The sequence below is a fragment of the Lissotriton helveticus genome, chromosome 7, assembly GCF_964261635.1.
Source record: "Lissotriton helveticus chromosome 7, aLisHel1.1, whole genome shotgun sequence".
Lineage (NCBI taxonomy): Eukaryota > Metazoa > Chordata > Amphibia > Caudata > Salamandridae > Lissotriton > Lissotriton helveticus.
The window spans coordinates 139,524,143-139,537,068 of NC_136068.1; the positions used below are offsets into that span (position 1 = coordinate 139,524,143).

The 12,926-nt window shown below is 45.2% G+C and overlaps 1 protein-coding gene across 1 annotated transcript in view; it reads left to right on the forward strand.

Annotated features, from left to right (window-relative positions):
• The window catches only part of TTLL9 (tubulin tyrosine ligase like 9), a 114,359-nt gene that overhangs the window by 70,776 nt on the left and 30,657 nt on the right, over positions 1–12,926 (forward strand). Inside the window, exons 3-7 of the mRNA XM_078650444.1 lie at positions 2,795–2,887; positions 3,585–3,696; positions 4,344–4,529; positions 7,075–7,143; positions 10,778–10,868. Coding sequence (XP_078506570.1) covers positions 2,795–2,887; positions 3,585–3,696; positions 4,344–4,529; positions 7,075–7,143; positions 10,778–10,868 — 551 coding nt within the window. The remainder of the gene's footprint in view (positions 1–2,794; positions 2,888–3,584; positions 3,697–4,343; positions 4,530–7,074; positions 7,144–10,777; positions 10,869–12,926) is intronic.

Genomic DNA, 12,926 nt, shown 5'->3' on the forward strand with positions numbered 1-12,926 from the left:
CTAGGTTGTTTACCTGCCCAAACAAGCGAGATGACTAGGGAGCGCATTTTGCAAAAGAAATGAGAAGTGAGGGGGATGGGGATGTTTAGGAAGAGATAAAGGAATTTAGGAAGGACCACAATTTTGGCTATTGCGATTCGGCCCGTCAGAGATAGCGGAAGTCAGCTCCACGATGGGATCCTGGATTCCAGCCAGTCTACTGCCCGCCCGAAGTTTGACCTCCACAGTTCATCCAAATCCCTACTTAGCCAGATGCCCAAGTAGCGCGAGGGGCCGGAAGCCCACACGAACGGAAAATCAGGTGGGAATGGCACTGTGGCATCAGTCAAGGGGAATAGAACAAACTTGCTCCAGTTCACCTGGATGCTGGAAAGCCCGCCAAAACGTATGATTTCCCGGACCAGGGGGCTGAGGTTTTCCTGAGGATGGCTGACATATAGGGTAACATCGTCCGGCTACATTGAGACGAGTAGGGAGCGGAATGGATGGGAAAGGTACCCCCAGGCGACTGCAGGAATTGCAAGGCGGTAGCTGGGACCCATGTCACCCCAGAGAGCAGCCTGAGCCGAGGAGTCTGTCCGTGATGAGTGTGGGCGCTTCAAGGAAGGGCCCACGCGTGCAGGAGACAAAGGCGGCAAAAGGAGGGCCGCGCCGACATAGAGGCGGGGGGCACCAGGCTCTGGCAGTGACCCCCTGTGGAAGGCAGGCAGAGGGTGGACGCGGTGCGTAGGTCCCAGAGGCAGCAACACAGAACCAATGGTAGTAAGGGGGGGAGCACCAAGGTCCAGCGGTGTCCCCCGGGCCAGGGATCAGGCCAGTGGAGGATGTAGTAGAGCCGCCCCGCAGGCCAAGGCCCGATCCCCTGTCTTCAGCTCACTGGGCAGGGACCAGGGGCCGAGAAAGGCAGAAACAGCCGGGAAGCTGGGCGCCAAGTAGTTGGGCGCCGGTCGCGGGCAGCGCACAGGTCAACCAGCTAGCCGGGAGGCCGATGGGGAGGGGGGGCGCCCACCAAACAGAGGCAAACAACCAGCGGGGAGCCCGTCACCCACACTGCCACGCCCGTGTGCCAGCGGCCATGAAACGGAGGAAACACGAGGGCGTACTGAGCGCTAGCTCCCAGGCCGCAGCACCCCCGGGCCGTATGGAACGGTTCGCAGGCCCCCGACCCCGCCAGTCGAGCCAAAGAGGTAACGCCACTCACCCGGTGTTGACGGTCGCCGTCCCCAGATCTGTCCTAGCCGCCAGGAGCAACAGGAGGCCTCCGCACCACCCAGCAAGGGAGGCCGCCGAATGCGGGCTCAGGATCGTAGGCCCCGCGTCGGCCAGGAACGTCTTATCTCCGCCCCGGGGCCTCGTAGAAGAGTCGCAGCGCAATGGATCAGCGCATCACAACCAGGGGAAGCCGAATGCAGCGTCGGAGTGCAGGTAAGGTGCAGATGCCTGCAGGATTGTTGCGGATTTACCAGCTTGGCCGGCAGAGCCCACTCAGAGTGCGGCCATCTTGCAGCCGGCCAAGCCACGCCCCTTTCATTGGATATTTGATCATATCATGCCCATTTTACATATGGTTTCAATTCAAGCAAGATTGATTTAAAACTCTTCCTATATTACTCGTAAAGTTTTACACACACAGACCCATCTTTCTGTTGATTTAATGAAACATTTCTGGAGGCCATCTGTCATTCCCAGACTAAGAAGTGTAGAAAAAAAAACAAGACAACAGGTCTTTTCCATCTTTGCACCCACAAGCTGGAATCCTCGTATCCATCTGGACCACCTCAACTCTGCTATAATTTAGGGAAGAGTTGAAGACTCACCTCTTTAAAGAACACTACATCACAATGCATTAACTGTCAGCTACCAAGCTTCCTTTACTCGTTGACTTTATGCTTGCTTTTGACCCTGCATAGTGCTCCACTATCTATTGGCAAGGTTTGTGCTATAGAAATACGAAATACTTTCATAGTGGGAAATCATTTCTAGTAGACCCCTCTGGGCTCTGAAACTAGAATTCTTGAAATGCATTTTCAAACTTGAATTACACTTATTGCCTTTAAATCACTTCCTTCCTCTTTTGACTTTTTAGTTCAGGAAATTTAATGTTTAACCTACTTCTAATACTGCTTCTTTCGCTGATATTTCACTCTTATTTACTGTCCGGTCTCCCCCTTTTACCTTTTCTACTACCCTTTTGTCTATCACATTATTTTTTAAATATCCTCCTATGCTTGTCACACTATCTTGATCTTACACTTTCTTACTGCGTTTTTACAATGCACCAGTTCATATCACTTCTTTCACGGTTTGTCATTAATTTCGTTTTTTTTCATTTCCCTTCTTATGTTTCACTTTCACAAGTTTCTACACTTATATGCTTCCCCTGTTACATATTGTCCCTTGTCTTCATTATCTTGTTAGCTGTTTTACCTTTTTTATTTGTAAATATGTAATATATTTAATGTTCCCGTGTATACCTGCATTGGTTTTGTTTTTTTCTTTTGTTCAGTTGTAAATAAGGGTTTCTATTGAAAAAAAACTTTAAAGCTCTTTGGCCATTTTCTCACAACGAAAACAATAACACAATACAGTACACCACAATTTGTGGAGGTTTTGCATTGTGCAGCAGACCTTTTTGGACCCGTTTGAACGCAGTATGTACAGATTGTGTGGCACAGCTTTCTTCTGATTGTGTATACTCCAGAATAGTTTAAACCAAGGCAGACCAATTCATAACTCTGTTGAATTACACCTGTGTAGTTTTGTTCCAAAGGGTTAACCTATTTGTATTTCACAGGGAGCCCAGGCCCTTCATTCGATTCAAGTGTGCACTCAACAACACTATTCTGGACGTCCTGCGTCACAGACCTGGCTGGGTGGAAGTGAAAGAGTAAGAACAGGCCAGTGTTGTTCAATCTATTTTCCCCTAGACTGTAGATTGTGTTTAGTGTGTTGTTGCATCCTGCCCTACTCTTACCACCACACCCTTCCATTCCAACTTTCTCTTTCTCTCAAAGCAATGGGATTGGCCATCAAGTAGTAAAAATAACAACCAATCAATCAATCAATCAGAGTACTTGTAAAGCGCGCTACTTACCCGTGAAGGGTGGGGGGGGTTGGGTGCTGCGTGGGTGAGGAGCTTGAAGGTGATACTCTTGTTGACGGGGAGCCAGTATAGGTTTCTCAGGTGGGGGGTGATGTGGCTGTGGCGGGGGTCGTTGACGATCAGTCGGGCGGAGGCATTTTGGATGCATTGTAGTCGTCGTAGGTGTTTGACTGGGATTCCTGTGTAGAGTGCGTTGCCATAGTCCAGTCTGCTGCTGACGAGGGCAAGGTGTAATATTCATGCCAGCTGCCTCAGTTTACACATCACCTTCCATATTGAAGGGCAATTTTCGGATAGAGTGATGTATTATAATGAAGTGGGTTAACTAACTATGGGTGGGCAGTATCAAGGTATACTTTCAAGAGAGCTTATAATTCAAAGTTAGCCGTGCAAGGGTGGAAAAATTGAGAGACCTTTCTTCACCGTGCTTTGCTCACAATTGACCTATTTAGCTACTGTTTGTGTTTTCCTTTCTATGCAGTGAGGGTGAGTGGGACTTTTACTGGTGTGATGTGGGATGGCTGAGAGAGAACTTTGATCGCATCTATCTGGATGAACATGTTCGTATCTGCCACTTCCGCAACCACTATGAGGTAAGTGTTTCACAGGCATTCAGAAAAGAAGTATACTTGGGCTGCTGGCAGAAAAAGGAGATGTGTAGGCCTGGGGAAAGATAAGCAGAGGAGTGCTTGGAACTAGGGCGGATCCCTAAGAGAAAAAGAGAGTACTCGTAGAGTGAGACTGATTATCCTGGGAAAAGTGAGTCCATGTCAGGACTTTAATTCACTTGTTCTTCTGTCAATATTACATAAAGCACATGGACCAAAGTTTACAACACATAAAAACAATTGAAAAACAACAAAAGACACAATTATAATCCACATATACATATGTATCTGTCTTCTTTTTTTATCCACATTTTGCATTTTAAAATTCCTCTTATAGCTATTTTAAAGACTTATACTTTTGCACAGTTTCACAGCATCCAGAACTTAGAGAGAGAGAGAGACACACACACACTCGCACTCACACTCTCACACACACACACACACACACACCCTCCTCCTCCTCCTTATATGAAAGAGGATGGAGATCAGTCTGTTAGGACATGAACTAGATCCCATAACCGTTAAGGGGGGCATCATTAACATTTGATTTGCAAATCAACTCCTCAGAAAATGAGTACATTTACTTGAATGTGGATTTTCTCCTAAAACACAGCTGTGTTGCCTCCTTCCAGTTGACTCGTAAGAACCTCATGGTGAAGAACTTGAAACGGTTCCGAAAAACTCTGGAGAAAGATGGTGGAAAAAATGAGTCGGCTAAGTGTGACTTCTTCCCAAAGACCTACGAGCTGCCATCTGAGTATCATCTGTTTGTGGAGGAGTTTAGAAAAAACCCCGGAATCACATGGATTATGAAACCCGTAAGTGGGGTCTTTTAAGATTTGAGATGGAGTTGAAGTTTTGTTCTTGTATCTTGCATCCTGCAGGAGTCCATAGCTATTATCAGGTGCAAAATGGGAAATTATACATTGGAGGGCTAGGATTTGAGAACTATGTGGCTCAAATTTAAGGTTTGAGGAAGGGGGACTTGGAGATTTGCTCACTTTGTCTTAGATATTTCATTAGGAGGCATTTGTCATCAGTCATGCTTTTTTCATCTATGGGAATGGATAGGAGCTAGATGATATGGGAACTGCAGTTTTCCTTTTTTAGTGAAGTGAATTCATAAGATGAATGGAAGAGAGACTACAGTTGTTCCTATTGTGCACATGGAAACTCTGCCAAATAGTCAGTGGGTTAGTGGGGGTGGGGGTTACAGCAGTAAATATTCTATGTAGGAGACATGGTATTGAGCGAATTACCTTTATACACAAGGTCTAATTTAAAGACTACCTTAAGGAGAGGGTCATTATGACAATGAGATAAACCTAAAAGATTTTACTTCTAGATTTGCATTTGAGGGAAACTCATAAATCGTTTAGCAATGTGCCATTGTTATTACGTTTTCAACTTAAACAGAAAACCTACCTACATATTTTATTCACCTTTAATAAGACATTAGGCAATACAGTTGACTTACTCAAAATCGAATGTAAAAAACTCATAGAAATCAAATCACGTTTCTTACTCGAACATACATACAATTTCCCTAATATGTGCATATTTAGCATTCAGTCCATTAGTCATGACTTCAAACTTTACCTATAAAATTATTTCAAATCTGAGCATATCAATAATATGTTAATGAAATCCTGTATGTCTGATTTATACAAAGGATAAATTCTGCTCATTGCAGATTTTCCAGATAGCCTGTGTGTTTCTTAAGTATAAAACGGATAAGAATCAGCCTCACTTCTCTCGAGGGCATAGTCTCAAGGTGGATCAGGCAATAATACATAACTGTATATTAGAAGTTCTGCCCACTTGGTACCTTTTTATTTCCACATAAATCCATATCAGTTTTAAAACGACTGTTTTTGTTTGCCTATTGAGGCATATCTTAAAAAAATTGTTTGAGGCACAGGATTTCAACAATTCCGGGTGGCGTTCCATTGTTACTGCACCCTACCAGTATCTTAAGCTCTGATATCGCAGCCTTATCCTCCACTAAAATTAGTTGATCAGACAGCGGTGATGCGTTTTTTTTGGGACTGGTTGGAGAGACTAAAAGTGACCCATGCCAAAGGAAGAAGTACATGAACCAGGTGAAGAGATGCAAAGGGGACAGATGGTGAGCACGTGGGGACATGTAGCATTACGACACACTGTATGGAGAGATATGAAAGTTTGAAGAACTGTGGCTGGGTGGTAGAGACTGAAAGGGCACAAGGGGTGAGCATGATGGATAAAGTCATAGCATTGATGACAGAATAGGCAGAAAAGAATGGGCACAGGAGGGGAGCAGATGGACAGAGCTCGCGCAAATTTGTTTTAGAAACATAAAATATTTATAAATGCCATACTGCACTAATAGTGAAAGAAGGGCACTTCATGCAAAGAGAGGGGTTATGCAGGTGAAAAGTAGAGGAATCTATGTTTATGATTCTCTATTTAAAAAAATATTTGTATGAAAATTGCTTGTTGATAGTTGAAAGGTTGATGTCATCGATGCTGGTCTAAATTTCATCTGGACTCAGTTAACTCACCATTTTCAACTCTCTGAAAATGACTCAATGGAAAACGTTTTATTTAGGAGAAGCAAAAAAAACATATTGGTCACAATTTGGAAAGTCACTTGAACAGGTTGAGAACTATGGTGGGAGTATATGAAGGGGTGGAAGATGGTGTGATGTGTACATCTACATTAGACTTCATGCTGGACATTGTTGTAGGCAAATAATTGGTACAGTGGAGACTATCTAACTAATTAATAAAAGAGAAGGGTGTCATTAATTTTGAAATGGACGAGAGAAGATAAAGCTACCATGATAATATTAATGAGTAAACTACGTTAAGAGGTAAATGAAGTAATAGGTTGCCCATTTCAGTAAGTTACTTTCTGTGATTGAATTTTCAATGCGGAAAATTGGAAATGTATAATTTTCAGTGAAATACTTTTTCTGAGATTTAAATTTGCAATGAAGAAATGGATCTTGAGGTTATACGCTTGATGGAAATTAAGGTGTAGGTTCACTCACTCACTGCTTTAAGTGTAAGGATGCAGTTGATGAAAGGGAGGTCCAGCAAAAGCTAAAGTAATCTAACCCCCACCCCCCTGTCCTCGAGGATGGACTGCGGGTAGGGGTTAATGCAGCAATAGAAGGAAACACATTGCTCGAAGTTGTAAATCATACACATACCGGACAAACATTGATTTGAAAGAAATATTTTGGGGCCTCTGCCATTAGTTCTGGTATTGCTTGTGTTGTCATGTGAGCATTGCACAGGTGATTTACGCTGCCACCCACTCTGACTGCTATGACACTCCAGTATGGTTTTATTCTCACCTTTCTTGCTACTCTGCAGGTTGCTCGGTCACAGGGCCGGGGAATTTTTCTCTTCCGAAGACTGAAGGACATCATGGATTGGAAGAGGGTGAGGCTCTTTCTATTCTGTAAGATGTTTCTTTGATTAAAGAAGGTTTCCTTATAGTGCTTGTAACTGTAGGATCTGCTAGTAAAATGCTGGCACGGAAAGGTGCTATCGCCTAAATTAGTTTGATTTGTAGGTATTAGTGAATGAATTGAAGTATTTGGGATGAGGGCGCGATTTATTAGAGGAACTTTATTAACCTGCTGGGGACACTTCAGCTCCAATCCTGTCTTCCATTCCCCCTCCCTGGTTGTACATGCCTTCTAATGCATGTTGAGAACAGTATAAAATAATAGATGGAAAATGCGTATTGGACGTATAGTTGAATTACGTAATGAGATGTTTATGCTATGACTTAACGCAAGTTTGAAATGAGCATTTGTGCAGTTGTAAATTGACAACTCTTAAAGGGGTTGTAGGGTACATCCAAAGTGTGTTGCCCACTCTAATCGAGGATGACTACTATCCACTGACACTACTATTGTGAGATTAATAGTCGATGCCAGTTAGTAATTGTTTGCAAGGATACAAGCTTTTTCTGATACTCTTGGGTGAGGAGGCCACTTTGCCTTTGGGGCGTAAGGGCAAGTAGGTAATCCTTGTATCAAATATTGTCTTATCTCTAAACCCACAGAAGCAAAATACTATTACATGGTCACTGAATTGGCAGGTCACAGGTGCGTTACCCCTTAAGTTTGGTTGTGGTGAATAAATGTAACTTGGTGTTAAGTTGGGTTCAGTCTCAGGGAATGATTAGGTGCTGGTAGAGAGTCACAAGGGCCTCACTAATGAGTCAACATTTGTTTTGGTTGTGTTCCTTACACAACTCATGGGAAAGGGACCCAAGAGGCACACACTGGCCTCAGAAAGTCCGATCTTAGCTGGTCGTTAACACATTCTTCTATAAAGAGCAGAGGGGGAGATATCTTGGGCAAGCTTGTGCCTCATTAGCAGTTTGCTCTGATGGCTTCTCATCTCTCTTAGCTCCTTGTGGCAGCACAAGCACAGTGTTGCATTGTGCAGCCTTCTCAGTACTCGGATTGCGGCAGGACTTGTATCGGAAGCCTTCTAACAGCAGCATCTGGCCAGCTCAACTTGGGCTGCGGGCTCAATTCAGACAGGTTCTTGACACTTCATCTAGTCTCCCTCAGTTTCTCCTTTTAGGACGCAGAAGCTTTGTCCTAAGTCTAGGTATATGTTCCTTAGCCTTAAGGGGAGATGGCCAACATATTCTGACTATGTCAGTTGGCTTTCTCGTCGGTGCTGTACAGAAATCTTCCAAGTCACAAGGTGAATTTTGAATTTTCCTAAAAAAGAGATGGCTTACATTCAGAAAGAGTGGCAGTTTGGACCAAGCCACTGACTAGGTGAAAATCTATAAAGCACCAGTCGGGAAAGGTGTGGCACCAGTCTCCTGCATAGGAAAATAAACAGGGTTGGTTAGATTGAGAAAATGACTGCCTGGATTGCACATGGCTGCTGCGCTAGGGAAATTGTGCCCTACACCCATGTAGGAAGTGGAGAGAAGTGGTGTTTTTGGGGGGCGACAAAGGTTGAGGAGAATAGATGCTATTCTGGCTTTTTATTACGAAAAAAATGTCCTTGCCTTGGGTCTGTGCCTTCAGTCTCTGCTCCTCTCCACCTGCCTTTGGGCTCCTTTTACACTTCAAGCCTTCTCAGCAACAGGAAACCTATAGCCCCTGTGCAGGGCTGGGTAACCCGACTTACCCCCTTTCCAGTGGATGACCGCATATGCGGATTGTTATGCCAAACGTTATTCCTCTTTTTCCTTGTCCGTATCTGTGGAAGATGCCCTTGTTGTTATATTTTAACATTAATTGACAGCAACCCAAATTTCAAAGGTAGCAGCCCCTATGATTTGGCTAAACACTGCACCCTCAGCCAGTCTGTCAGTTGTTTTTTCACTGCTGTATTACGAAAGATGTGGACAAGTTGCAGGATCCTGTTTTTCCGTGACTCTAAAGTGCAGAACAGGCCAACCCTATTTGAGGTTCTCTGCGAAAAAAAAGAAGAGGTAGGCCAGAGTAGAGATGACCTACACTTCCTCTGCTTAGTCTCTGTCGTGTCCGTTTCCATAAGATTGGCAAGCTGAGCTTGTATCTCAACGTTGTACAGCATGGATTGGAGGGAGAAGCACATTCCATGAGCTTGGACCCCATCTGCATTGGTGTATCTGAACTCCTTAGAATTCTGTAGGATGACACGCCGTTATCCTTATGTCCCTGTGGGACCATGCACCATTTATCGATCTGTCCCTTAGGAACACTAGTGGCAACCCCACTTGCACAAGAGCCTCTACTGATGCTGTGCACTGCATAGGCCAAGGCACCAGTGATTTCATGTTTCTAGCCCCAAAGGTGCCTGAGATGTCCCATTTATACTTTCTAGGGTCTTTACCCTACACCCCCTCTGATCCACTTGTCCCTACACTCTAGTGGCTGCAGGACAATGCCTGGGTGGACCATAAACCTAAATACTTTGATTATGTTTCGTCGATTTAGAAATTCATCAAGTTAAATTTCAGAACTATACAAAATATGTATTTCGTCACACCTTTTTAACTTGAGGTTATTTTCACTCCAAATACAAGTGGCCCTTCTTAACCTAAAAGGGATTAGGGACTTAGCAGAGACAAAGTTGTAGTAAATGTCTCAATTGCTAAGAAACCTGGTGTCAGACCTGTACTGATCTGAGAGATCTTTTATTATGCATTTGAAATGTTGAGAGATTTATTCATCAACCGCAAGCACAGCCTGTGTCACTTGGTCACTGCAGATAGAATGTTGCTTTTAAACAATATTCCCAAGTAGGTAATGTGGGCCACAGGCCCAATGTTAAAGTGTTGTTGGCTGGACAAATACATTTTGAGTTGCGGCTCGGCTGCAAAAGGTGCCTGGACGTCTGCTGTGCTGATCACCATTGCAACTGTTGCATTAACTAGAGTGTAAATAAAGACCTGCATGTTTGCTAGAGCCATGGAGGTTCATTTACACTTATTAAGTGTTATTTGACTATGATGCTAGTACTTATTTCATATCTGTAACCTCCTCCTAGACTGCTTGATATCACTACCCCCAGAAAGTCAACACCCAGAGAAGTTATCTGTCACTTTAGAGCGGTGCAGTAGTATCAAAGGCCTAGGAACTTTAATATACTCACTTTAGAACCACACAGTAACCTCTGGCTTTACCAGGACCTGAGGAAAAGGCCAAGCACTAGGTCGTGCAACTGTGATCTTTTAATACTCGTGCTAATCTGGCGGATGTTATGCCGTATAAGCCGTACGCAGAGGTAGGTAAGTTTGGCCTCCCTTATAGTGGAGGGACTCCTGAATGGTAAGGTTGATAAAGGAAGGTCTGTATGTCAAGTCAGAAGATGGTGCTCCACTTGGAAATGGAATCCATGTCATAGGCATGTGGTGGGGTGGTTACAGGTAGTACATTACGCTGTGAGTAGGTAGGTCGATCTACTAATGTTTGCTGTGGGAAAGTGCAAGGAGTGTGTGCAGGTTAGGTTGCCTAGCTACATAATTTTACTAATATAAAGAAACCCACGAGGAAGAGTGTGCAATGCAGAAACAGAGTATTCATTCATTATCACGTGTACTGTCTTCCAGGATGTTGGGCGTTCAGATGATCAGAAAGATGAGGTCCCTGTGGAAAACTATGTTGCCCAGCGCTACATTGAGAACCCCTATTTGATTGGCGGTAAGTGGGAGAAAAAACACCCAGAGGACTCAGCGTTTACTGTAAGAGTCCAGGGCTGCAGACAACTATCTGCCTTCTGAGTGTTATGGCCAGGTATGGCTAGTTCAGGCTGGGCATTGACGATGTAGGAACGGGAACCGATGACGAACGTTCTTCAGAGATTGGGTTATGTAGCAGATAGAACTCAAGAGGATAAGGTCAGTGACTTCCCACACGTGTTCCCGCGTGCTCCGATGAGCACATATTCTGTAGGTCCATATAGGAATCACATTGGGATGCTCCCTGGGGGAGGTTGACTAAGAAGTCTCTGACCACAAATGGTGTGCGTTGGGGAACACGCTTCCAGCTCAGAAGCGGATCAATGATCACCCAGGAAGCGTCTCATGCTGTCATCATGCTAATTGCTGTACATTACTGAGGAGCGGATGGCTCCTGCCAGCTGCGCGCCACTTACAGTGATGTTATATTGTAACACACACAGAGACTGATTTGAATGATTCTTCTGTAAATGCAGCAGTGCATAATTTGTGCAGATGTTTGGAGGTGACTCGAACAGCACTGAATTTTGAGCACCGGGACTCAGTTTTCATCATCAAGCTTTGACCAAGAAGAAAGGAGATAAAAGAAGCAAGGGGAGAATGAAGGACAAGGAAGTAGTGATAAAGGGAACATGCAATGGAGAACTCGGTGGGTCTCTCCTTTTACCAATGCTTTTTTCCTAATGCTGTTTAGCGGAAAAAATTTGTTATTGCCTCATCACGAGGATGTATATGCATCGCTGTTGTGTCATAACACAAAAGCGGTCTCAGCTTGATGACATATATGTGTCACCATGCATGCGTGCACATAGGTCATCCAGCTACTTTGGCTCGTGGAGGTAAATTTAAAAAAAAGCGCACAAAGCACATTTACGTAAAGAGTCGACCATTTGGTAAATTGCTGCTGCCAGCCGTCTGAAAAAGTTATTTCCAAAAAATACACTAAAAAAAGAATTTGGGAGGTGGCAACGGAGGGTGGTGTGGTGGGGAAAGCAAATAAATGCTGCCAAAGAGCGGCAGGGGTGATCAGGAAGGGGCGTGGAATGGAGAAGGGAGACTACAAAAGAACTCTGAGCATGGTGGGGATGTTTGATGGCAACAACCGAAGAGTTAGGAAGTCACAGAACAACAAGGCTAGCCCTACACTTTGCCCACACCTGGTCAGATGGCCCATGCACATAAACAAGAGTTGGGTGCACGTGCCTGCACTCCAGTTACCCACTAACTGGATGATCTTTGTTACCCTTTAGCACAGCAAGGCTGCACCACACCGACCACAGCAGTGCTGACGAGGGGTGCTGGAGACTGGGGTCCAGCCTTGTGGGCATCAGGCGCGCCTGCGAGTTACTGATATATCTGTGGTGATAATCCTCCCAGATTGGTGGGATCAACAGTCATCAGGCTTCTGCAGCCAGGATCCTGGTCACCAGCTATATCTCCATTGCACTCTGACCAACCACCATGGGTAATTACCCAACCTGGCACCACTGGCACACTGATCCTGCAGTCCATGGTGAGTAGAGGCACTGATGCAGCTGCACCAGCTTGGACAGAGGGGCCTGCTGTGAGTATAGTCTCACCCTAGAGAGACCCCCATGATGCCCCAGCACTGCCTGCCTCGGAGAGAGAAGAGGCTGTTTGTCATGGTGCTCTCTGCCTCTCCACTCACCAAAGAAAGCTGCTACAAGACGCATGGCGAAGAGACCGTGTCCGGCTCCAACACCTGCAGTTGCCCTTTCATCGCTGCACAGACCTCTCTCCTGCACTGGAGCTGCAGGACTCGCGCCAGAAGAGGCGAAAGCAGTCTGCTGATGCTGGTTCTCCTCGGCACTTCCTACACCTCCAGCATGGCTGTCCCAGGGCAGGGCGCGAGAATCAATAGCACCCAAGGCCTACACCAGCCCGGAGACCCTTACTGGCAAGACACAAGAGGCTTCTGGCACTGACGGGCCCCACAAGCTGTCCAGTAGAGGTGATGCCCAGAGCACCTAGGCCCACTCTATTCAAGCGGAGGACCCAA